The sequence below is a fragment of the Octodon degus genome, unplaced genomic scaffold (genome assembly GCF_000260255.1).
Source record: "Octodon degus isolate 3935 unplaced genomic scaffold, OctDeg1.0 scaffold00082, whole genome shotgun sequence".
Taxonomy (NCBI): domain Eukaryota; kingdom Metazoa; phylum Chordata; class Mammalia; order Rodentia; family Octodontidae; genus Octodon; species Octodon degus.
In genome coordinates, this window is record NW_004524658.1 from 7,361,863 (window position 1) to 7,389,752 (window position 27,890).

The 27,890-nt window shown below is 34.4% G+C and overlaps 1 protein-coding gene and 1 pseudogene across 5 annotated transcripts in view; one reads left to right on the plus strand and one right to left on the minus strand.

The window, feature by feature from the left end:
- The window catches only part of Mbd5 (methyl-CpG binding domain protein 5), a 479,901-nt gene that overhangs the window by 409,945 nt on the left and 42,066 nt on the right, over positions 1 to 27,890 (plus strand). For all 5 annotated transcript variants that reach the window (XM_023721333.1, XM_023721332.1, XM_023721337.1 and 2 more), the window contains 4 exons: positions 8,395 to 8,569; positions 21,640 to 22,308; positions 25,308 to 25,410; positions 26,544 to 26,724. In XM_023721333.1, the coding sequence (XP_023577101.1) occupies positions 22,196 to 22,308; positions 25,308 to 25,410; positions 26,544 to 26,724 (397 nt within the window). In that variant the 5' untranslated portion in view covers positions 8,395 to 8,569; positions 21,640 to 22,195. The remainder of the gene's footprint in view (positions 1 to 8,394; positions 8,570 to 21,639; positions 22,309 to 25,307; positions 25,411 to 26,543; positions 26,725 to 27,890) is intronic.
- On the minus strand, positions 11,180 to 11,921 carry LOC101588382 (annotated as a pseudogene).

Here is a 27,890-nt window from a genome sequence, read left to right on the forward strand (position 1 = left end):
TCCTTTATCTTAAACTTGATTTTTCCAACCAACTCATACGTAAGTGCTAGAAGGACTTAAAAGTAGAATAGCTCATGTGACATTAACTTTTTTAGCCTCATATACAATTCTTTTTATTTCCCCCTTATTTTTATGAACATTTAATCCATTGTATGTTTTAATATTTATGAGCATATTTTTCCTCTCCAACATTTTAACTATTTCATTTTAACTATTTCATTTCAGATTTTTTTTTGCCTCCTACAGACCCGCAGTGTATTTCTGTCCTCCCCTCACAGCTAGACTGCACATTCCTGGCTTCATAGCAATATTCTTTACAGATGAGATTCTACTTTGCATATGTTCAATAGCACAGTTGCTCCATGTCAAATGTCATTGTTTCTTAGAACCAAAATGCTGGTCCTGTTTTTGTTTTTTCATACATTTTCTTAGAATTTCCTTTTTAACAGCGCAGAGAACTCTCTTCACATGAATTCAGCATAGAACTCCACACAAACTCAGCCAGTGTTTCACAGCATTGGTTTTATCATTCTTTTTCTGCCTCCCTTTGTGGTTGATATGTGTAAAACAATTTGATATTAGATTGCAAGCATCATATGATCTGTTTTATTTTCCCTTTTTTGTGCTTATCCTCAGTGTCTTACTTTTCTCACTGCTAGGACAGAATACCTGACACCCACAAGGTAAAGGAGGAAAGGCTTATTTCAGCTCACGGGTTGTATAGCTTTTGTTCATAGTAATTGGCTGACCCCAGAACAAGGCAGCATGGCACAGGCACATGGCCCAGGAGAAGCAGTCTACAGCAGACAAGCAGGAAGCACCAAGCAGCAAAGCATGGATCCTGACTTGTCTTTTTGTGCTAACCAGGGTGTAAGCCTTTTGGGTGATGCTGCCCACACCCAGGGCGGGGCTTCTCTCTGCAGGAAATCCATTCAGTTAAACATTCAGAGCAATGAGAATTCCAATCAGGAGATTAATTTAATATCATGTATCTTTGTCTGTAGCACACAACCTAGATTTAGCCAGCTCCACCTAATATCACATGAAGGTTTAGGAGGACATCTCAGTATAGGCTGTAACATTCAATAAGCTAGAATATGCAGATCTATCCATATACACCTTAGATTCTGTGACAAATTCATAATCACTGACCTCAGATTGATTTTCAGTAATACCCATATAGATTGATTTTCAGTAATACCCATATATGAGTGGATGTTTTTTAAATTTGCAAACCTATGAACATTTGTGGGTTTTGTTTTCTTATGGCATTCTTTATTTATGGAAATTTAATAAGACGAAATATTCTGTATGATTTCTCTTGTTGCAATCACTAAGATTTCCTTTATGATCAATTATTTTACTAATACAAATTATATCATATTAATAAAATTTATTTTTGTTTATGTTTACTATGGGCCAGAAAGCAAGAACTTTATGAACATTTTATGTGTTAAATTTTTTCAACAATGTTGTGGTAGGTACACATATTGTAATCGGTTTTTAGATGAGGAAACAGGGTCAGAAAGATAACTTGCTGTAAGTCAGGCATCAAGTAACAGTTAGGATTATCAGTGTGTACTTAAAGTTTACACTTTTAACCAACATACTATGCCAGTTTTCCCAGGAGTGTTGATTCTTTTAAATGTGTACCTATAATGATTACAGATTTGTATAGTTTTGTGAATATCTCTGATAGATGGAGCATGTTATTTAAATAGTTCAAATCTTGTGCATGTTTATTAGTTCTTACATATTTTAGTAGTTCTGTGTATATTTCAGTGGATTGAGCATGTTGGTTGCATACTTCAAATTTTGTATATGTTAAGTAATTTCTTGCCAGGTATGTTTATAAGTTTCCAAGTAATATTAGTTAACATTTACCAAATAGAGAAATGTCTACTTGTGGGTTATCAGTTCTTATTGCAATGCTGTCATTTTTATGAGTTATTTTCAGTATATATGGAGGTGTATCTGTTTTAAAAGTTCTTGTTTCTCTTCAGTAGGCTTCCATTTAATAATTACAATAGGTCCTCAATTTACAAACATTCAAGTTTTGAACCTTCACAGATATAAACTGAGCTTGCATTATGAGCATTCATAGGTACATGCCTTTGAGTACAAGCCTATGAGTCACGGTAGCAACTCCCGTGTCTGCCAGACATTATCACAGGCCTGCTGCAGTGTGCTTACTGTGCAGTGCTGACATGTACAGTAGTGCAGTGAGCAGTCAGTCCAGGACACCTGAAAGCACGAGGAAAAGCAGTGGTGACACAGAGGGTGTGGCTGGGTAGTGCAAGCAGTATACATTGTGTATTTTTGTCAAAGGTACAAAGATCTGAAGAAAGATTTATGAACAAATCCAACTTATGAATATTCTTCTGGAATGAAACTCATTTATAATTTGGGAATTTAGTGCATTTGGTAATCTTTTCTTACCAATGTTTTTATTAAAATGATAAGGGAGTCTAATAAACACAAACCTGAAATCCCAAGTAATTTTATCATTCCAACATGAAATTCAGACTCCCAGCCACAATCAAGTATTACTCAGGTAACATTAAAAGAAGGCCTTTTATCCAAGACAATCCAAACCTGTAATTGGGCCAATTGGCTAAGAGATTATCAAATGGAGAATTATAAAAAATATATGTAGCAAAACACTTTTTTTCACTTATAAAATGTGTATTATCTTTTTTTTTTTTTTTTTTTGCAGAACCGGGGATTGAACTCTGGCCCTTGCACTTGCCAGGGAAGCTCTTATTCCACTAAGCCATCTCCCCAGCCCCATGTATTATCTTTTTAAACAGAGATTTTCCCTGTGTATTACTTTACTGATTAAAGTCCAAAAAATTGCTTTAAATTGTGTTTATACCTGTAATATACCACCTAATAATTTCTGTAATTGGAGAGTAACCAAAAAAAAAGACACTGTTATTTAAGATTTAGGGGTTTCTCATAGGATTTACTTCTCTCTCAACTTAATTCGACATTAATTTTTAAGAGATAGATGTGAAAACTTTGTAACTTAGTTTTCATAGATACATTAACTTTTTGATAGTTTTATTTCATCACTGTACAAAATATTTTATTAAATTTGAAGTAAACCAACAAATACTGGTTCAGTAGCTTTGTAAACAACACGACTGATTTTAAGAATTATTTGTAGCTGTTAAAGAGTAAAGAGAAACATTCTGTCTCTTTTCAAAAGGAAATTTTGGTTAATTCAGTGTTTTGTTTTTTTGTTTTGTTTTGTTTTGTTTTGTTTTGTTTTTTTCTGGAGGGTTTTTTTTGGCAGAATTGAGAATTGAACTCAGGCCCTTGCACTTGCCAGGCAAGTGCTTATTCTACTGAGCCATCTCCCCGGCCCCAATTCAGTGTTTTTTTAAAGTGGAAATTAGTTAAGAGCTTCCTCAAAATATGTTAATGTAAATAATCACTGAAGTTATTCTATGGCTGACAAATGTCTATAAAAAAATGACTATAGGAGTAAAATTCTCTTCTATAAATTAGATACACTACAGCACCAGTGCTGTTAGCGATTTCATGTACTCTTTTGGTACTCTTTGCTACCAAAGTTGATTTTAACTTACGTACATAAAGATTAAACCTGTACTAGGAAGATTGATGTTTTTAATAGCTATATTCCTTGTTATACCTATGTTCTCTAACTCTATCTGATCAAGTTCTTTCCTGTCCTATGGGTGTTGAATCTCAGTAAATGTGTACAAAATTGAATTGAAAAATCTTTTTAGCTTTTTTACGTTATATAGGTATAGAACCAGAAGGACCAGAAAGAACATCCAGTTGCTTGAGGTTCTTCAATATTTTCTAAATGTTAGACATGACATTCAAATCTTTAAAACCTAGGTATGTTAGTCTGTAATAAAAATAACACCCACTTTCAACTATTTAATGACAAATTGTGACACATTAAAGGACATAAGACAAAAATAAACTACTAGGGTTTTTTTGTTGTTTTTTTGTTTTATTTTGTTTTGTTTTTTTGGCAGAACCGGGCATTGAACTCAGGCCCTTGCACTTGCCAGGGAAGTGCTTATTCTACTGAGCCATCTTCCCAGCCCCACTAGTTTATGTTTTTATGGGCTACTGGCTAAAGTTTCTCTGCTGATGTTCATGTGAATACTTAAACTTCTTATAAGTATTTCTTTTTATTTTCAAGGTTATAGTTAGTCTTTTTAAAGCTTAGCTCCAGTAAAGCATGTACAAATCAAATTAAGCAAGCAAGAACATTATTGCAGAATATGTGTGCCACATGAATAAATACAAATAAGATGCATGGGCATCTTTGTCACATATCCTTACCACTCATCACGATTTTTGCTGTGGCATGTTAAGAGAACATTATGTTGGAGAAAGTTGTCTTGCTTAATGGTTTGAAAATGAGTCAAGATTATATTTGTCTTATTTCTTGATCATATTTTTATTAATCAATAGCCATTATTCTTGGTAGATTTTAGTAAGTAATATAATTAGCTTTGGGTAGTTCTTGCCCATTTTTATATTCACAAGTAGAAACATGAATCGTAATTAAATATAGTCACTTAGTTATTGAAAAAAAAATTTCCCTTACTCTTCCCTCAAGCATCTGGACCATTTTAATTGCTGAAATCTTAATTTTGCCAAATTAGCTGTTTTAAATAGTTGTTACCATTTTAAAACACGTTTTGTTAATTAGAATTGTGTCAATACTGAAAAACAAAAAAAAATTTAATTTATGAAGATTTAAAATTTCAGTTATCACCAACATCCCATGGCTTCATACTTTTTCTTAGCCTAAATAGTCCATTCTTATTGATGGACTTTAATAAGTAATGCAGTTTTATCTTATAAATTTTATCTTATAAATAATAACTTTTTGCTAGCAAGTTCCTTTTTCTGTTTTACATAATGGAGTTCCATTTGTATTTCATTTGATAGTAGAATACTGATATAATAGTTGAATAATACTGACCTGGTCCAATCTATTAATTTTACAAATTAAAGCTCACTTTAAGTGTCTTGCCTAGTTACATAGCTAAAAATTGCAGGTAACAAACTCTTACCCTGAGTCCACTGTTAGGTTACTTGCCATGGCATATTTTGTTCATGCCATGCCTTTTAGTATTTAATTGACATGGTTTGTACATAGGCCATTCATTTATAAGTTAACAAGTCATTATTTATGTGCCAGGATCTCTTTTAGGTACAGAGGACATTCCCTGAATCTAGAAATTGTGCTGAAAATAGAATAAGAAAAGTAGATTGTGTTCATTCTACAGTTTGGATTCAATACACACCTGCAACTAAACCCCTTATATGTGTTTGTGTACTGTTCAGTGATTTTAACGTAATCATTCACAGGCACTTTTCTATCTATGGTTATACTTTAAGGGAGTAAAATAAGTTCTTTATTATTGTAAAAGGTGAGAAAAATTCAACTTTAGATGCATGATTTTAATACCACATTGACAAAGATACATGAAACAAGAACTACATATATACATTATAAAGTAAAGTATATCAATTATTGTTACACTTAGAAGCAGTACTAAGGAGAAGAAAAAACAAATAACTCTGAGGAGAATAGAAAAGTGCTTTGAGAAAATCTTTCTACGCCCAGGGAACAGTGCATACAGAAGCATAGAACTGTGAACAGTGCAGGCATTTCCAAGAAAGCTTAATAATGCAACTGTGTACTGTGCACTCTTGGTAGAACCAGGCACTTTAAGACATCATTAACAGATTGAAGAAGGAAAGTACTGAAAGATAAAGACGTCTTACTTTATGCTCCAGAAATTCCTCATGTTTCTGCCTTATTTCCATTCTTCAGTGCTAATTTCTTTCACAGTAGATACTGTGTTTTGCGCTTTCCTATCTTACAGGAACCAATTGAGTGCCAAGTTTGGCAAGGGCTCCATACATGCTCACCAATCAGTTGTTTTCATCCATCTGTTCAGCCAGTAGTCTTGACTTGAGCACTTATAGGGTTCTGCATGTTGTCCCATGGAAGGCAAAGGTGATGTGACAAGAAAACATCCATTAAGGAACACAAAATTGCAAGGACATATGTCTGTTATAATGACTGTTATATCCTGTGTGCTCACAGAGCTTACACTCAGGAGAAAGGCAGTAATAGAATAAGCAATAAAATATATAGAATGCTGGAGAGTTATAAAGACTTAGGATTAAAAAATAGGCACAGGGGATATAAATTATTACAGCTGGAAAGAAAAGGAAAAATGCTTCATTTCCCTTGCCTTAGTGTCTTCAGCTCTTGAAAAGAAGGAAGTATGTGACTTACAGAGTTATAAGAAAAATTAAAGCCAGAGAGATACCTCAGTGGCTTAAGTGCCTTCCTGGCAAGAGAAAGGTCCTGAGTTCCATCCCCTGGCACCAAATAATAATATGATAATTATTATTTTATATTATTATTAAATGATTTAATATGTATATGAACAGAATGCTTAACACAAGTTCCTAAAATATAGTAGCATAGAGGTTAATATGATTTATACATTTAGCTACAATAAATTTTAATACTACTCTCATCTTTTTATCACTCACAGACTACTTTTTTGGAAGGTGTACTGATAGCGCCCAGTAGATAGGTAAATCTCTCTACCCATTCCTTGCCCCCTTTGGCTTTTGCTGTCACATTTAGCATCCTTTTCTTAGTTACATGAATCATCATACTTTCATAGAACTTTTTCTTGATGACAGTTCTTGTTTCTTTAAGATTTCAGGTCACCATATTCTATTTCAAGCATCAGGCAGGAGAAAATATTAGTGCTTCATTTCTTGTCAAACTCAAGATTAAAAGATCTGGCAAAATGTGATCTTTATGTTAGCTTATTGTTAGGTAAACAATGAGTATGATGTTGCAATATTATTTTTTTGCAATATTATTAACAGACAGAAATAATAACATTTTCAATATTAACCTTTTAGAATGGAGATCATTTGCATAGATTAAATTTTGAGATTTCCCACTGTTTTACACCAGTCTGAAATCTGCATTATTGAATGTATCCTGCCTCCTGCTAACATCCTAACTCTTGAAAACTAGACTATACTCATTTAACATCTTGTATTTACTTCTATCATATCTGGCATTATTCAGTATTACTTCATTGTCCCAACCCACACTAGCACCACCACCACCCCAGGAAGTAGGCTCTTCGTGTTTGAGTTTCCAGTGCCCATCACAGTGCCTCACACAGAATTGGTGCTCCGTAAGTACCTAAAACCTTGCATATAAATCCTGGAGTGCATTTAGCATGTCAGGATTGTCACCCTTGTTCTGCACCCATTAGGTTGTCCTTTGTCAGTCTGGGATATTTTCTGAGTAACAGTACCATTAAAGCATGCTGCTACTTTCTGTACTTCATATTCCCTTGTTCTGCTCTGACTCAAAATAGTTTCTAGTTTTTAATAATGATGTTAGAGGAAGGTGGCGCTAAAAATGGACAAAACAGAAGACTAGTAGAGTGACTACTAGGGAAGATCTCAAAGAGTATCAGGTGAAATAACTGTGGTCCAGGATGTAGTCTTTAGCTCTTTCAAGTAAAAAAACTTGATTAAAAAAAAAAAAAAAAAACTTTACATATCCTCTCAATAGTAAAGGGTTTCTAGATCTTAATACAGACCATCTATAGTTACAAAAGCCAAGTTTGCACACCAGGTAACTTATTTATACATTACCTGGTATAGGAATTAAATACCTATGAAATCTATCAGATAATCAAAAGATTGTCCAGTGGCTTAAAACAAAACAAGTTAAATGCCCATCAGAATTATGTCACCAAGGCTGAGTAAAACTCATCACACAGCACTTAATAGCAAGTACCTCCTATCTCCCTGAAGGTTAAAAGGAAATAAAGGATATAAAGCCTTAAATACACCACTGAAGCACCTTACAATTGTTTTTCTTATTTGTTAAAACAATTCATTAAATCTAGGGAGTGAAATCTTCAGCATTTGATGTATCTTAATTCATTGTACAGTTTGATTCTATAATTCTTTGACCCCAATTTGCGTTCCTGAGATAATGGTAATGTGTTATTGTTGATAATGTTCCCAAGAAGGAGGTGATGGACCATTGAAAGTGAGTGAAGTTCTCTGTACAGTTTACATCCTTTAACTCAAGAATCATCACAGTCTCAGGGCCAAATAAATTTTATTAAGAAAGTTACTTTCTTAAGTTCATGGTAGCTCTTTTATTGGTGTCCTGACATATACTAATAATAATACATAATTTCTGAGAACTCATACTATACCCTATTGAAGAAACTATGAAGTTTAAGGTAAGTGATCAATAAAAATGAGTTGCACATCTTATCAAGGGCTACATTGAATCCTTTAGTCCTTACCTCAAGGTCCTTTCTATTCCAGAAGCTGGAAACCCCAATGCCTGCAGAGGCCAGACTGGTGGGAATGAAGCAAGAAGACTGCCTCTGTGAGCTGGAGATCCAAGTCCTTTCTAAAGGAGCAGCTGCTGCTCCATTCCAGATAATTGTTGTAAGGCAGGAATGTTGACCTAGTGTAACCACATTGTCCAGTTTCCCAGGTAAAGCAAGAACGCAAATCTTCATGTGAAATATTTTGATTTAAATATTGTCAGTTCTCATTATTTTCAAATCACATAAATGCCAATTACTTCTGTGGTTGAGATTTGGGCCAAAATCTTCCTGTTTATAACTGGATAACTGGTCTTGTGTTTTACTCATTTATTTGGTAAAAACTTTATTTTCTACAGGTTTTTATTTTCTTTAATATGTCTTCTAAAATATTCTTTCACTTTGTGATATTGAAATTTCCTTCCTCCCTAACCTAAGCATGTTGTGCATAAACTTTCTTTGGCTGCTGTACTTTTCTCTGCCACTCTGAGCATTCCAGTGGGCAATTGGTCACATAAATGGGATCTCCTAGAGACACTACATATGATACCACTAAACATCGATGGGTGCTTACTCATTTTGTTCCTGATATGTGAACAATATAAACATGATAAAAGATAGATTTCATGGATCTTGTATTCTTTGGGGGATGCTCTTTCTAAAATCTACACAGAAACACCCTTATTCCTCTTGTTCTGTACTCTTGTTCTTTAGAGAACTTACTAGATATCTTATTGTGCTACAGTTTCATTTATATTTAATTGTTTGCTGGACATTGATGGGGCTTGAATGATCCTGGATACTTAAACATTTTCAGAAACAATTTCTTTGCATGATTTTCTTCATTGTTGAGTTCCTATTTTTACTTTAAGAGTAACCTGTCTTTCACTCATTATTTTTTAAATACTTAAATATGAGACTGTAAACTACAAAATGCTAAAAGAAATCAGGGGAAGAAACAGTGTCAACCATGACATTGACCAGGGCTCAGGATCTTTTTCATAGTACACAAAAGCAAAAGGAGACAGATGATATTACATCAAACTGGAAAGCTTTAAACAGTAAAGGAAATAATCAATGGAGAGAAGAGATAACCTACAAAGTTAGAAAAATAATTGTGAATTGTAACTCTAACAGTGGTTTAATAGCCAAAGTAAATAACTCAACCAATTCAATAGCAATAGACAAAAAAAAAAAAAACAGCCCAAAAAGGAATGGGAGGGGCTGGTGAGATGGTTCAGTGGTCTAAAGCACGTACTTAGAACAAGCTTAGCAGAACACAGGGACCACGGTTCAATCCCCCAGCGCCACATGCCAGCCAGCCCCGCCCACTGGTGGGCTGAGCTGGCCACACACACAAACACACACATACCACACACAAAAAAAAAAAAAAAAAAAAAAAAAAAAGGGAAAAAAAAAAAAAAAAAAAAAGGAATGGGAAAAGAAATATATATATATGATAGCTTGAATAATTTTGTATTGTTGATTTCTGTTTATGTATTAAAAGGAGCAGTGAACACTTAAATTGTTTTTTTTTCTCTCTCTTTTTTAACTTTTTATACTTTTTTTGACCAGTCTTACAGATTTATATCTGGTATTCTCAACAGATTTGACGAAAACAGTCTGCTATGTAACAATCATTGCTGAATTCCTATCATTTTATTTAGTGATATTCTATATCTTTTCTAATGGGTTTTTTTTAACTTTTTTCTATTTTCTTTAAAAAATAAAATATGGGCAAAAGATATTTCTCAAAAGAAAATATATGAGGGCTGGCCAGACAGCTTAGCAGATTAAAGTGCTTGCTTAGGCAGTCTCAGGGACCAGGTTTGATCTCCATGTGCCTTGGTGGCCCACCCTCAGGGTACACTGAGCCAGAGATTGAGACTGGGCATGGTGGCATGTGCCTGTAGTCCCAGCACTTGGTAGGCTGAAAACAGGAGAATCACTATGAGTCCCTTCTGAGACTCATAGTGTACTGAGACCCTGTAGGCCCTGTACTAAATACATTAATAGACAGATGGATAAATAGAGATACATAGATAGATAGATAGATAGATAGATAGATAGATAGATAGATAATATATGAATGGCCAAGAATTATATGAAAAGTTGCTCAACATCCTAATAATAAGAAAATGGAAATCAAAGCCACAGTAAAATATTACCTAACCCCACTTAAAAGAATGGCTGCTATCCAAAGACAGAAGTCCTGATTCAGATGCAGAGAACTGACATCATTCCACTATTGATAGAAATGTAAATTAGTATAACCATTATGGAAAATAGTGATGCTTCCTCAAAAATCTAGAAATTGGTATAACCCACCAGTCCCACTACAAGGTATAGATCAAAAGAAATTAAATCAGTATATTAAAGAGACAACTACATTTCCATGTTTATTTTGGCACTAGTTGCAGCAACCAAAATAGGGAATTGACCCAAGTCTCTGTCCATGGATAAATTATAAAGAAAATGTAGTATGTTCAACCATTGAAAATAATGATATCCTGCCATTTTCAACAACATGGATGAAATGTGGACATTGTGTTAAATGAAATGTTGGACAGAAAGATAAATACTGTATGATCTCACTCACATGTGGAATCTAAAAAAGTTGGTCTATGTTATAGAAATAAGAAATATAATGGTGGTTGTCAGAGGCTAATGTGGCTACAGGAAAAACGTTTCTCCAAAGGATATATAATTAGTCAGCTAGAAGGGATAAATTTCAACAGCTCACTTGTGGTTGATGATGTATTTTTTTTTTTTTGAAAATATAACTAAAGAACATTTATTTTCACTAAGACTTTTTCTTGAGGACATAACTAAACTTTGTCATCATCCCCTACCCCATCTTAAAAGATTAGTACTGTGAATGTTATAAAGCAGATAGGAACAATCTGAAGGACTGGAACCAATATCGACAAGGAACAACTGCCTTCTGAATCATAAAAATGTTTAAGTAAAAAAAAAAAAAAAAGAAAAAAGAAAAAGGGTTCAATGGGGGTTTTGGATTGAAAAGATCCTCACACCTCACATTTCATCTAACGCATTCAATCCTGGCTAGAGTGAAACAAGTGGAAAGAGGCTCACAGGACAGCGCTCCAGGGCAGTGCACTGCACACACCTGTGCTCCAAGCCCCGCCCCCAGCCCCTGCTGTTTCCAACTCCATTATTTGCCAGCCTGTTGTGCCTGCCGACAAAGGAGCACGTAGATCTTCTCTTTGATCCAGTCTTTGTTATAAGGCTGGTATGTCTGGGTATCAGCTCGGTAAACAAGGCAACTGAGGTCTGCCAGATCGTCAATAAAATCAAACAACTGACTGATATCGTATGTGATAGAGGGACTGTTGGGGTTCATTCTCTTCAGATGTTCTTCATACATCTTACAAACACCTTCCATGCATTCATTAACAGATTCATAGTCAGCGTAAGTTCTACCTTCTGGCCTCTTAGTAGGCTGCACCAGCAAAATAGTGTGAGACATCTCGCCAAACCCTCCGCAGCTGCAAACGCCGACTCCACAAGTCACACACGAGGTCCTTGATGATGTATTTTTGAAGAAGAGTATCATTCTACAATGAAAATATTCTTCAAAATATGTTGTACCAAATAAAAGCATACCGTGTTATCTGCCCATTTAAAAATAGATTTTTAGATAGTAGCCTCAATTTTCAGATGTGGAGGAGGCACATTCCATTTGGCACTGATTATTCCTAGTGGGAACTGGCATCCACTGTCGTGAGCTGAAGAGCTAAGCGTTTTTATAGTAAAGCAGTGTAAATATTAGTTGTTTTAAAATATTACAAACAATAGTACACAATTATTTTGTTCTCAGTAAAGTTTGGAGGAAAAACAATATTGATCTCTATCAATTTTCAACAGTAACTTGATGTGCTCATATTAAGCTGCATCTTAAATAGCCAAAGTATCAATAGTGCAGCAATAAAACATGAAAATTGTTCCTTAAGTTTACTTAGTTCACTCTTTAAACATGTTATATAAATGCAGGCAAGTGTTTTTAATCAAAACTCCCTATGATAATCTTTATATAATTGAAAAGCAAAAAAAAAAAAAAACTATGCTGGTGGCTAATATGCAGAAATACATAAAGAAAAAATTTTCCTTCAGAATTATAGTGAGTTTATCAATTGTTTTATAGATTCCTGGGATAACCTGTCAGAATAATTCTCCAAATACTTTTTAAGAATATTATTTATGAGCCAGTCACTGTTCACTTTTGTCCCTTAACCTACAAATAAACCCTTTCCAGTTCCATCTTTTTTGTCATTCATGTAGGATGGCAAGGACAAAAAAAAAAAAAGCTCAGTAAAGTGTAAGTAATTTTTCTGTAGTAAAAGAACTTCCTAATTTAGGAAGTTCCATGGAGAACTCAGCTAAGACTGGGACAGTCAAATAAAAATTGGGGGAGTAAGAGAGAAAAGTGGCACGTAAGCTGAAATAAATAAGAACTCATTTAATGAAAGACAAGAAGGTAGAGATGGAAAGTGGTGGGGCCAGGGTGATGGCTCAGTAGAATAAGCGTTTCCCTGGCAAGCGCAAGGGCCTGAGTTCAATCCCCAGTTCTGAAAAAAAAAAAAAAAAAAAGGAATGAGAGATGGAAAATGGCATTCCAGGCAATAAAAAAGTGGCAGCCAAAGGCATTTTAGGACCAACCAGAGAGTTGGCTTTAAGTTTACTTACATGTACTGGGGTCATACAATGTTCTAGTGACTGTGTATCTTGGGTAAAATAAACAGAATAATAATAAACACGAAATTAATGGTTATTTCCAATAAAAACTTTCCCTAATGCATTTAAGGATCAGGGAAGCAATAAGTTTTATACCTATAAAATATTATATATAAAATGCTTTCAAAAGTTTTTGGAAGTAATTTTTTCCTGATTACAGAACTAATGTGTATGTTTTGTTTTGTTTTGTTTTTCGGACCTGGGGATTGGACTCAGGCCCTTGCCAAGCAAGCACTTATTTTACTGAGCCATCTTCCTGGCCCTGTGTGTCTATTGTAGAAAAACTTGAAAATGCAGAAAAGTGAGGAAGGAAGTGTATTCCTACTACCAAAGAACATAGAGTAATACCTGGAAGTATAGTGCTATTCTATTCCTATAGTGACATAAGTGGTAGCATTTTTGTAAATTGAGTTGGCATCATATATTCAACTTTTTCCAACTAACATTATCATGGTTCTTTCTCAGTGGCATTAGATTTCTATGCCATAATTTTAATAGTTATCTGTAAGTAATAATTTAGATACTTACTGTGTCCTAGGCACATAATTTTTTTCCCAGAAGCCAAAAAGGTGAAAATCTATTTTGTAAGGAAAGAAATTTCAGAGCTTGAGGTCATTGGCTCTTAGTCCCAGTGTTCAAACCCAGAAAGTCTGACTCTAGAGCTTACACTATGAACCAGTAAATGCTGCAGAGCCTCTCAATATTATATTTAAGGTTAACTTCTATTTTAGCCTCTCACATTATTTCCAGTATAGTTTTTGGCTAATTAAAATAATAGGATTCTGTTAATTGGTGGGTCAGTCTGTTTAGCTGGGCCCACTCCTCCCAATCCCACTCTGAGTTACTGGCTTCACTTTCATGGCCTGGGTGGACAACTGGACTTTTCCCTCTGTCCATGTAGTATCTGACCATCAAAGGCTCCTGTTTGGGTTCTTTACAGAACAGTGGTATTTCACAGAACAAGAGTGGAAGGTGCAAGTCCTGTTGAGGTTCAGGCTAAAAACTCAAATGCTATCAAGGCTTTCGTATTCCATTGATCAAAACAACTTACAAGGCCAGCTGAAATTCAAAATGAAGATAATAAATCTTACCTACTGATGAAAAGAGCTGAAAAATATGGTCACCTGCAGTCTGCCACACTTGGCATTTAGTTCTCTGAATACTTCTGAATGACTGTAATGTGTAAGTTGATGAACTTGTATAGCAAAAGTGTCCTGATTACAGATAATTTTCCTGACCACAGAGGGACACTCACCAAGCTGCTTGTTACTTTGACTCCAAGAATTGACCTCACTCTTGGGAGCCAGTTTCTGTATATGCAGAGTCTGTAAAAATTCAGCATTCTGTATATGGTTAGATTTCTGAACTTATATGTAGACATATATAATTGTTTGTTCCTATTTTATAAATATATTTTAATTTTTTTAATTTTTTTCTTCATATTCTGTAGGGACTTAAAGTTTAACAATATTTTATGAAAAATACCTGCTCCATGTTATGCCTGAGATGTTTGATATTCAAACAGATAGTGAGGTTAAGCTCAGCAGCCTAGGTTGTATGGTAAAAACAATAAGCTTCTCTTCTGGAGGGTTAACAACCTAAGTTTACAGAACAAAAATTAGAGGAAAAAGGAGGTCTGTAAGGACAGCCAATGTTTTGGCCCTAGCCTTTCAAGGTCAATTAAGACTTAGGACATATGAGAACCTGTATTATAATATCATGTAACTCAGTTGTGTTCCAAATTTTCTGATCAAGGAGATTATGGGGCCAAAGAGGAAAGTGATCCATGATGTAGAGTGTGCCTAAGGAGAGTCACATGGAGAGAAAACATTTTCTCAGGCTTTCACAGAGAGCACATTGGTCAAGCAATGGCCATGACTCATCCACATAGCTGACACTGACAAAGGATCTACAAACCGCGGTACAGGTTCTCAGGATAAATCCTGAGGGGATTTGACTGACGTTATCAGATCCAAAAGCTACAATTCTTATTACATAGGTCTTGCTTTATCTTGGTCTTAACCTTCCAGCAGAAAAGTATAAAAACGAAGTATAATAAGTAAAGCCATATTATGATGCTGAGCTGTAGAGGACTCAAGTCAACAACTTCTGACATTGCCAGTCATACAGAAAACCCAATACTATTATAGACTACTGGACTATTTTGGAATATTTTGCTGAATTCACACACCTGTAATATTTAAATGACAAAACTAAACAAAAGGGTATACAAATGAATGACCATTTTGTATCTGTATATCCAAAATAGTTAAGATAGATATACAGCTACATTATCTTAATTCAATGAATAGAGGGATTTGTTCTAATAGTGTTTGTAAATAGGATATCATGTCTGCATCTTGTACTATGAATAACCATTACGAAGACAACAATATGCAATGTATTAATTATTGAAACTGTCCTACTAATTTGATTTGAAACTGTCTCATTGCTATTTGTTTCTCAATAAAATTATGGAAAAAAGTTCAGCATTCCAACAGTAACACAACCCCACATTCACAAGTTGTGAAACTTTATACACTTTCACACCAGAGGACAGCAATGTCTAGTTATCAGGGCAGCAATATGTGTTTATTGAAGATATCCCGATACCAGTCTATTAAACAAATGCAGTAATGCTGGGGTAATTTGGGTAAATATGTGGAGCTTGGCAGAGGTTATCAGACAATCTTTCTGAGTCTTGTTGGGTCTTTTACTTAATTTACACAGTCGCATCTTGACAAATGAATAATACTTTGGATGTTAATTCTGCCTCACTTTGTATTTACTATCCTTATTGAGCACAAGAGCAGTGTGTTATGTCATGATAAACATTTTTAATGGAATTCATCACTCAAAAGCCAGTAATAGGCTGGTCATAATGGCACACACTTGTAATTACAGCCCTGTGAGGATGAAGCAAGAGGACCACCAGAAGTTCAAGGCCAGTTCGAACTACACAGCAAGAGCCTGTCTCAAAAAAAAGCCAATGATATTAGTGCTCAAAAGCCAATTCATTATTTTTACTGTTAATTATTCAGAGAAATACTGACATTTAATATTATTCACAAAGATTTATGAACAGTAGCTATTTACTTATATATATGATGTCATATTCTCAAGCATTTCATCTTTGTGGTGTTCTGAGTATAGCTTTTTTTTTTTTTTTTTGCGGAATCAGGGATTGAACTCAGGCCCTTGCGCTTGCCAGGGAAGTGCTTATTCCACTGAGCCATCTCCCCGGCCCCTGAGTATAACTTTTAAAATACATATTTAGTATTGCATAAGCTTGGTCAGCACATCAGACTGAAAAAAGCTCTATTGTATTAATTAGCATCCTGTTGAAATATAAGTTTAATTTTTATATTATTGAATTTATTTATTTTAGGGGTTCTTTTATTCAATGAAATATGTGTATGATCCACTTATAAAAATCTAATAGTTTATAAACAGAATTAAAATTAGTCTATTTATTTTCTTATAAGTCTTATGATAGTTTTCTACACAGAAATTATCACTCAGAAATTATAAGATCATTAAAGATAAATCTAGCATTAATCGTCCTTTTTATATTTATCAATATGTATATGCATTGGCTTCTTTTAAAATCCTCTCATTTTAGAACACATGTTGCTACAGTTAGGCCTACATGTAGGCCTTCATGATAAAAGTCAAAATACAATTCAATACCCGGTACCAAAATAAAAAGTATGTTGACTAATTAGAGTACACATGATCAGGAAATGGCTAGAGCACCGTGGAGTGCATCAGGGACTGGGAAACTAGAAAGAAACTAAAGAGACAAGATCTGAGCTCTGAGAGTGCTTGTTCCTATAGAGGTATAGAGTCATGCAGGGAATGGAGGGAGGGAGTTAGGAAAGAAACAGAAGAAGGAAGGGAGGGAGGGAAGGGCGGAGGGGAAAAGAAAAGAAAAATCATAAAATAAGAGGTATTAATGAATCAACAAAATGTAAAGGAATGTACATTATAGTTTACATTGTAATTTTCTTAAGGAAATAACATGTAATTTGAATTCATGATGCTCAAAAGATGCCAAAGCAAAAAAGGAAAAAGAGAAGAAAACCACTAAAAGCTAATTTTTTTTTTTAAATATTTATTTATTTATTTCGTGTGTGTGGTCAGCTCAGCCCACTAGGGGGCAGGGCTGGCTGGCATGTGGTGCTGGGGGATTGAACCGCGGTCCCTGTGCTTTGTTAAGCTTAGTTTGTTCTAAGTAGGTGCCTTAGACCACTGAGCCATCTCACCAGCCCTAAAAGCTAATTTTCACAAACTAATTTCCATATTGAAAGGAAAAATAAGAACATTGCTGGAATTGTGGCAGACTACTTAGCACATGCAAACACACACACACAAAAATGCACATTTTGTATTCATTGCTATTACTGGTTTGAAATAAATTTTTGATCAGGTTTTCATGCCTGTATCTGGTAATCTGAACAACTATTTTGAAGATCACATTATACAATATAAAAACCATTGTTGATTTCCTTTCATCTTCTTTTGAAATGCTGAATCATTTTTAATGTTTTTATTTGTTATTCTCTTTAAAATAAAAAATCCAGAGAAATATACATTAAATCTCAAGTATAATGTATCCTGTGTCCCACGTGTTAGTGAGGTGAAGGTAGTCTTTGTATCACAGTATCTTTTCTGTTTTAACTTGTTTTTATTGAAGTTTGATGAAGCCACATAAAGAAGATGGGTGCCTATAGAGCTGAAAATGTACAGACTAATATGCTTAATCTGCTTCACATACCCAGTAGATACGAATTTATATAACCATGTAATAATAGGCCATTCAGATTTTTAAATACTGATCGATTGGACCTATATATCTGCAAAGGAAAGCTATGTATCTCAATTGAGACAGCTTTAAAAACTGTTTTAAATTTCAAAAGCAAGTTGCAGAGTTATGTGTATAATGTATTACTGTATGCAAAGTTTTAAGCCATGTAGCAATACAAATATGACTTACAGGGCCGGCCAGATAGCTCAGTGGACGAAAGCGCCTGCTTAGGCAGATGCAGCGGCCAGGGTTCTATCCCCTGCATACTGTACCGGGACACACTGAAAGGGCGATTGAGACTAGGCATGGTAACGCACACCTGTAATTGCTTCGCTTAGGAGGCTGAAAACAGGAGAATCATTATGAGTCTGATCTACATAGTGAGACCCTGTAGACCCTGTACTAAATACATAAGAAAGCCAGATATGACTTACATGTACATATACAGGAAATAAACCTATAAAGATATGGTTGGAGGATACAAGCCAGAATCATGATGATGGTTGATTTTGGGAAAAGGGAGAGGAATAGGTCTGGAAAGGAAAATGACATGGGGCTTGGGGATAGTATTTAATTTCATGTATACTTTTTTCTGAGTTTTTTATTGAAAGAAAAAGCAGAAAGGATAAACTAATTTAGAATAGTTTGTTTTTTGGGTTGTTTTTTTTTTTTTTTTTTTTTTTTTGGTGGAACCAGGGATTGAACTCAGGTCCTTGCACTTGCCAGGGAAGCGCTTATTCCACTGAGCCATCTCCCTGGCCCACTAATTTAGAATAGTAACACATTAATTATATTAAACTCACTATTATGTATTCTTTAAAACTTCTATATGCTTCAGAGGGGCCAGGGAGATGGCTCAGTAGAATAAGCACTTCCCTGGCAAGCGCAAGGGCCTGAGTTCAATCCCCAGTTCCACAAAAAAAAAAAAAAATACTTGAGAGAAAGTTAATATTTGTAGTGGTCATTTCTGCAGTGACATTACAATTCAATTTTACTTTCATCTTCAAGCTTATTAGTACCAGCCATTACATTAAATTTTGGATAAATGGAAATTTCCATTTAATGTAACATGACTTCTCTGTTCAGGCTGCTATTACAAAATACTGTAAACTAGGTGGCTTATAGATATCAGAAATCTGTATCTCACAGTGCTGGAGGCTGAAAGTCCAAAATCATGGAACCAGCAAATGTATTACCTAGTGAGAGTTAATTTTGTAGACCACATATAACATGTCTCTTCACTATAACATTACATAATGTAAGAGGTCCCTTTCAATAACCGCACCCCTTTTATTCAGTACTGGGGATTGAACCCAGGGCTTTTGCACTGAGCTGCATCCCCTCAGTTTTTTTTTTAATTTCTTCCTTAAGATAGGATCTTACTAAGTAAATCCCTTCTTCAAGGGCACTACTTCAGTCATGACGGATGCATCCCTGTAATTACCTTCCACAGACCTGCTAATACCTCTATCCAAGCACTCAGAATTCACCTTAGGAATTCTGAGAAGACTAAACATTCACACTGTAGCAGTTACCATAGTTGTACTCCTAGTACCTTGTACAGTGACTAACATATAGTTACTGCTCTGAAAGTGTGGAGTGGAATGTGGGTAACAAACACAGGAATGATATAAACCATGGTCAAAGGTACAGTGAATGGAAGACAAATAGAATGTTGACTCTGTAAGTTGGTTGTTCTGTGACAAGCACAGCACAGTGAAGTGGACCCGATGATGCAGATCGCCAGGGTGAGACTCATCGGGAGTGTTACTGTTTGATACTTTTCTTTATACTTTGAATCCCCCCCCACCTAAATTTTTGCTGCTTTTTCAGTTGCCTGCAGTGTTTATTCTACACCCATAACACAGTTCCTGGTTTTCATGTAAATGAGAATATGCTTTATTAAAATAGCCTTAATCTGTCTTGGAGGCAAGGCTACAAACCAGGCATATGCTTGGATACTTGATGACCTTCACTATAAGATAATCTCCTGTTTTTCAAATAAAAAGTTCCAAAAAAGGTTTCAGGCCACTTAAATATAGACTTTTAGCAGTGTAGGTTAAGAAGTGTGTGTATGTTTTGTACTGATTAATTTATTTATACAGGTATATTTAGGACACATATAAGAAATACATCAATTTTTCATTAATATTTGAAGAAACCAGTGTTAGGGATATTATATGAATCTTAAGTCATTTATACTGTTTTCCACTTAATGGCATATCATATTTACTTCTATTTTAGTTAAGGTATAGCTATTTTTTATTCTGGATGATGCTCACTAGAAATTATCACAAACCACAGGGGCTTGTCTCATAATACAAGGGTTATTTTTGACTCATTCTTTAGTGTAGTTTTGAGTCCAATAGTGTGATTCTGTAGTAGATGTCAAATTGATCATTCAAAAGCTTGTTTACAACAGTAAATTATAGGGGCCGGGGAGATGGCTCAGTAGAATAAGCACTTGCCTGGCAAGCACAAGGACCTGAGTTCAATCCCCAGTTCTGCAAAAAAAAAAAAAAAAAAAAAAAAAAAAAAAACAATAAATGAGAGCACCAACCGTGACATCATATTTTCCATGATATTAAATAGCAAGTCTTTTTAAAGTTTTCCTGTCTTTTTTTTAACAGCTCCATTAAGATAACTTCTATTATCCCACCCTAGCACCACTGTGTCAGGCTAGTGTGTCTTCTCCACTTTGTGATTAAAGGAATTAAGAAAATAATCTGCAATACAGGAGAGTTTGTAAAACTTTTGAGTCTGAAGTAACTCCCACTCTTACATTGAGTAGCACTGAGCAAAAACCATCTTATATGGCAATTTACTACAAATTTATTTCCTACAACTTCTTATTTAAAAAAAAAAGCAAGGAAAAACTGTACCTTCTTTAGGCCAATATAATGATTAGGAATGAAAACTGAATTATCGGTGTATGTATATTGTCATGATCATGATTAACATGTGATTGGATTAACAGTTTTCTACTTCACAAGTGCAAACATCGTATTGTCTCCTTAGTGTGAGAACCTGAAAGACAAAATGGAATCGGAAGATTACAGTAGATACTGGGAAAAGGGAATGAACTTACTCAAAAGGAAACAGTTACTGAGTTGAGGACAGGAGAGGGAGTAGGGGAAAGAGATATATCTATGCATGTAAGCAGGATAGTTTGGACAATTGTACCGTAGATTTCTACTGGTCTATGGAAAGGAGCAGATAATGCTTAATTTGTTTTTGTCTCCTTTTTTCAATTGTTTCTCCTTTTTCTCTTAATTTCCTATCCATTTCTTTTATTCTTTCATCCAATTTTGCATGCATATACCTCATAATATGAATAGCTTGCTGGAAGATAACACTACACATTACAACAAATACTGTGCAATTCATATTACCTTGTTATGTGAAATTCTTTATCACTTATAATTTTGCTGTTTAAATACTATTTTGTACTTTTTAAAAAATACATTTTTTTAAAAATTTTCATGGGGCTAACATCAAGTAAATTGGTTTGAGTAGAGTAACTAGTTTGGAAAAAAAACAAATTCAGTTTTGCATGTGATTTTGATGGTAGAAGACATCAGTGTGATCGGGTACACTTGTATTATTCTATGTTAAAGTCATGAAGCTTCTTAGTTTGCAACATTAAATATATTATTTACGTATTTACATATGTTTCAGGGTGTTATTGGAATTTTGAAGTCATGAAAACATCAAATAAACCAACCTGCAATACCTTCGATTCAGATTGGAAGATAAAGAGAAAGTTTAAAGAATGTGGCCTATGAAGGCAGGTAGTACCTGGAAATATTAACTGACAAACTGTAAAAATGAGACCAGTTTCTAAGCAGTGGAGGTTATTTTTGTCCAACGTCAAGATTCAAGACAAAATGTACAACTAAAAACTCTATAATCCTCCCTCCCTGTTTGAGACAGGTACTAACATTGGTGAATTATGATTTTACTTAGTTGGAATCACTCATTTTTACACATATAGACCATCACCAGGAATTAAATGTTGGTTATTTAATATAAATTATGGTGGGAAACTGATATTTTCGTCATGGCAGATTTCAAGGACTTGGTTTCAAACTGAGCCATAGCTTCCCAATGCATTCTGTACAGTCTGGGAAAAACTGTGCTGCACTGGCCCATTGGTAAAGGCCATCATGCTGTGTAATATGAGGATATCATCTTATTGCTGATATCTTTGGAGAGTCCCAAGCAGACACAGAAAATGAATGGAGGCAAGGAGTGTGACGGAGGGGAGAAGGAAGGAGGTCTTCCAGCTATCCAAGTTCCTGTGGGTTGGCAGCGGCGTGTGGATCAAAATGGAGTTCTTTATATCAGGTGAGCTCATTCATTCCTGTGTGACCTCCCAAGTTGAAATTCCAAGATTAAAAAGGGTAGAGTCTGTTCTTTGAGAGAACAAAATATTGTGACTGACAGCACTTCAGATATATTTGAATAAATGACTTCTGTGCTAGAAACACAAATATTTTCATTCAGCAGTGTTTTACAATGTGAATTGCCTTAGAATACCAGGGAGAAGTAAGCATTATCACCTCATTCACAGAAAAATGTAAAATTCTGTGTATAAACCTTTGGCAATAATACTGCGTCTTTCAGAGACTCCAGCTAGCTTTTCTGATTCTAAGATAATGTTTTCATCTATAGGCAGTTTTAATTAGCAGACTTTTTAATGGCTGATATTAGCTTTAAAAAAATGGTTCCTTTATTTTTGTGCATTTTTTCGTCTGTTTCCTTGCATGATGTATTAATTGGAGTGAAGAGATAAGAAATCTAGAAATGTAGGATCATCCCATAATGGATAAAACCGGGAAGGACACTTGGGAGAACTTTTTCAGAGTGCTTCTATTACCAGTATGGTTAATAAACAGCCAGAAATGCTGGTATAAATAAAGTACCACAAGATATTAGAAATATATGTTTTTATATTTATGATTGTTCTAGTTTTAAATTGAAATCATTCAGCTGGGAGCAAATGACTCTAAATTCTTTGTACATTTTTTTTTTAACCTCATCTCTATTCTTAGAAAAAGATAAATCAGCTTTTCATATGGCTATAAACAAACAAGTTAAGCCTGGGAATTAAAAACCAACTTCAAGTCTAAGATTCTGTCAGTGATATTGTTCATAATTTCCCAAGTCTGACAAACTACTGCTATCTGATAATCCTATTAGTATGGATTCTCAAAATCCAAATCTGTACACAGAGAATTATTATGGAAACTAACTTTTCCAGATAAGATAAAATGCTTCTAAATTAAATCATGCCAGCATGGATTTGATTTATTTGTATATCACTAATTAAATTACTACTTGAACATATGTGGGAAACCAGCCTGTTTTCTGTACCTCTCTTCTCAGTGTGTAGTTTGTGATTTTTAGGTTGGTCTCCAGCTGCCTCTACCTCATGATGTTGTTGAAACTGTACTTTACATTTTCTTCCTGCTTCCAGTCTTTTAAGCTTTTTCTGTGCTGTAAGACTTATAACTGGTTTTGTAGTAATTATGACTCTCAGCTAATTAAAGAGCAACAGCTAACCAAAACCGCTCAAATGATTAAGAAGAAATGTTTGTAAAGTATAAGGGTACAGTAGTAGAAATGAGGGATTCTTGCTTTCAGATTTAATTTTAAGGTTAAATTCCTTCACATTCAGTGTATGTATTTTAAGTAAAATGTTTACTTAAACTGTTTTACATTTTAAGTAAAATGTAAAGTAACCTACCACTGCAGGTATTATTGGAGCTGTGCCTTTTACCAAATTCTTTAATTCTTCATGTGATAATCTAGTAAGGTGCTTTTTGATAATTACCAAAAAAAAAAAAAAAAAAAAAAAGACCTACAAAATACCTCTCCTACTGTGGCAGAACTCCAGTTTGTAACATGGAAATTATTATTCTCTGCATATCCTCTATAAAACATAGCCCAGATACATACTTTAACCTAAAGACTTCCCTTAAAATTTTTCTTTATGCCCAAGTTTCTTGTATGAATGTCCACAAAAGAAAATACGAACTGCCTTTTAAAGCTGGGTTCATTTGTAGGTACCTATGTTTTTATAGAAGCAGATTGGTTATGTCTGACAGTACAAAGCTTTGTGTATGGTATGGAAAGTATGATTGTTTCTGTATAATTCTGATCGGTTGTATGCTTATGTACAACTTCTGCTAAGTAGTTATAAAAGACATTCTCAAAAGAAAAGTATATGAAGTTTCAAAGCATAATATGCACATTGAAGTTTTTATATCAATATATTAATAATAAACAAATTACTTGTTTTAAATTAAATCCCATTGTAAATAAAAGTCAAACTCACCTGTTCCTCAGATATTATACCAAAATCTGTAGACATGAAATTGATTGGGGCCAGGGAGATGGCTCAGCAGAATAAGTGCTTCCCTGGCAAGCACAAGGGCCTGAGCTCAATCCCCAGCTCCGCCAGGAAAAAAAAAAAAAAAAAAAAGGGCCAGGGAGATGGCTCAGTGGAATAAGCGCTTCCCTGGCAAGCACACAGGCCTGAGTTCAATCCCTGGTTCCGCAAAAAAAAAAAAAAAAAGAAAAAAGAAAGAAATTGATTGACATTCTCATATTCTACTGATTCTTGTGACAAGAAGAGCAGTAAGGCACCTGCCTAGTTACCATCCAAGCGAACTACAAGATACCTTTTGGCCAACCAACGGCCCATTTCCTCTGCACTTTCCCACCTTTCGTCAGTTCTGTTTGCTTCTTTCCTTCCAAGGAAGGTTTGGCTTTTAGTAAAATTGTACTTGGGTCATGCTGATCTGTCTTCAAAGAAACACACCAGTGTGGGGGAGAAAGAAACCTGTTATTTACATATGGACAACTTCATTTTAGACTACAAGATAAACAAGGAGAGTTTGTTAGGTCCAAACTTCTCAACAGAACCATAATATGTTCCTCAATTTCAGCTTTTCCTCAAAGAGCTTTAAAAGTAAATTTTTGAAGTCATTTTAAAGTTTAAAATGATGATGATCACTTTTAGCATATTTTTGTTTCTTGCCTATTTCTGTCCTTTTTTAGGAATAGTATTTTACCATCTTTAGTCCACTCTTGGCTTTAAAAATACTGTTGTATGATTTTCTGTGAAGATCTATATTTTTCTTTAAAAATATTTTGGTTCAAAGCAAAGCATGACAGTGTTAAAGGCTGTCATTTAGTAGCTAACATAATATTGATAAAATGCTTTTTACTAGTGGGAAAATAATATCCTCTGGAGGATGGTAAGACTATAAATTATGCATTTTTTCATACCTATATGCAGTCAAAATTATTTCCTGATTTTTTTTAAACTATTTTTACAGTCCCAGTGGGTCTTTGTTATCTTGCTTGGAGCAAGTTAAAACATACCTGCTTACTGATGGAACATGCAAGTGCGGCTTGGAGTGTCCTCTTGTTCTTCCCAAGGTAACCATTTCACAGTGGAATAGCAGCAGGCTGTTATTTTTAAATGTTAAGATATTTTATATATTGTATTTTGTCATTTGATATTTCATTTTAGTTCTCCAATCATATATTCATTTTGATATCTTTTTACATGCATTTTGGAATACTTAAAAGACTGAGGAGTAATTCAAGATGACAAACCTGTATTCATATTACTACAGGTATTATTGGAGCTGTGCCTGTTGTACTACTTTGTACTGTAATATTTTATTTCATTGCTGTAACTCTTCAAATCAGTAGTGTTACCATTAGCATGAGTGCTGATAAATCTATCAGGGATACAGTATTCCTAAAATCATAAAGCTAAACATTCATATCAAAAATACAGAGTTGTTTTATTCATTTATAAGGTACCAAGTGAAATCATGTATAGTGATAAAATATAACTATAATATAGCTATAGAAATAGGTCGCTAGTCTCTGAATATGTGTTATAATGCTGATTTTAAAACTAAATATTAAAATAAACAACTTTTCCCCTTTTCCCTTTGTGTGTCTCTACATCCTAAAATATTTATATAAGTAATATCTTTTAAAAAGATTAAGAGGTTTTTTAAATTAATGAAGATATTAATATAGAAATAAAAGAGAATCAAAGAAAAAGCATGTAGAAATGTCATAACTTTTCTTTCGTTTCTGTAATTGTACTTCATCTTTTTGTACTGTTACAACATGAAAAAGTATTGATAATTGGAAACTATCAGATATGCCCCTCTCCATGTGTGTATTTTGGCTATTTTAAAAACCATGAGTTCAGCTGTATCTACTAAGTTCTATAAAGTTTCTTTCTTTGATTTCATGGCTCAGTTTTTCTGTTTGTTGCTTTTTTGTTGTTGGTTTTTGAGACAGGATCTTGGTTATGGTCAAGGGCTCTGGCTGGTCTTGTGGGAATCCTTCTGCCTCAGCCTCCTGAGTGGCAGGATAATGTGCTTGGCTGCCTTTCCTTAAATTTAAATTTCCAAAGCCTTGAGAAAATAGTATTTATTATAGTTTAATCTATGGTTTAATTGAACTTCTTTTCTTTCTAAACAAGAGCATCTTTTTATTAAATGTTGTCACAGACATATTCTAAGTGAAGGCTATGCTTTTTCCAGGTATTTAATTTTGATCCTGGAGCAGCTGTGAAGCAGAGAACAGCAGAAGATGTCAAGGCAGATGAAGATGTCACAAAACTATGCATACATAAAAGAAAAATCATCGCAGTGGCCACACTTCATAAAAGCATGGAAGCCCCACATCCTTCTCTGGTGCTCACCAGTCCCGGAGGAGGAACAAGTATGTAACATGGCTAAGGCTTAGGAATTCCCCCACTTCTAAGAGGAGCAGCTACTGGAATTCACTTAGCTAATTGTTTCCCCATTGTACTTTCCAAATGTACACAATACTTTTAAGATTTTACGTAACCTGTCATTTTATAACAAGTTGCAGATTAATTCTATAAAATTCCCATGAGGTTATTGCCCAGAATTTCAAACTCAAATCATCTAGTTATACAATCAGAATAAAGATTAGCACATACAATGCTGTTCACACATGTGGAACTTAGAAAAGAAACAGTGCCACTAGCTTTTAGAAAAAAAATGTAGCAGTCTTCCTACAGCTATATTGAAATTATCAGTCCCCCAAACGTAACTTAGGAGTGTTAAGAATTAGCAGGGTTAATCTCATTCATGTAATAACTGTGTTGAACACCTACTAGAAATCTTTCCAAGAACTTTACATGTTTATACACATGCACACACACACACACACACACACACACACACACACACACACACAGATTTCTTTTAATAAAATTTCAAAGCAGCAGGAAAAGTACAGGGATGGTTCACTAATATACATATACGGTTCATTCTGATTCACCATTAACATTTTGCTACAGAAAGTAGCTGATATTTTCAGAATTCACCCTTAAATACTTCAGTACACAAGGACATTCTCCTGAGGAACCACAGTCTAATGATCACATTAGGAAATTTAACAGTGACATAATACTATTCTCTAATATATACTGTATATTTGATCTTCCATTTGTCACAATGTCTCTTCCAATTTATTTAAAAATTCAGTTTTTTGTAAATCCATGATGCAAAGATTGTGTACTGCAGTTAGCTATCACATTTAATTTACATCAATTCCTCAGTTTTTTCAGTTTTTCATGACATTTAGCTTTTTGAACAGTTCAGACCAACTTTCCAGAATGTTCCTTAATCTGAATTTGCCTAATTGGTTCCTCACAGTTGTTAGGATAAACACATTTTGGTCAGCATTTTCATAAGTGGTACAATATCCTCTTTAGAATTTTTTCATTGTTAAGGTACCTAACAAAATACCCTTTTTTGGTTAATATATACTTTTAACTTACTTATAACTTCTTTTGGTGAGGGTCTAGAATATGAGTGCTCTCCATGATATTATAATCTCATACTTTAACAATAATT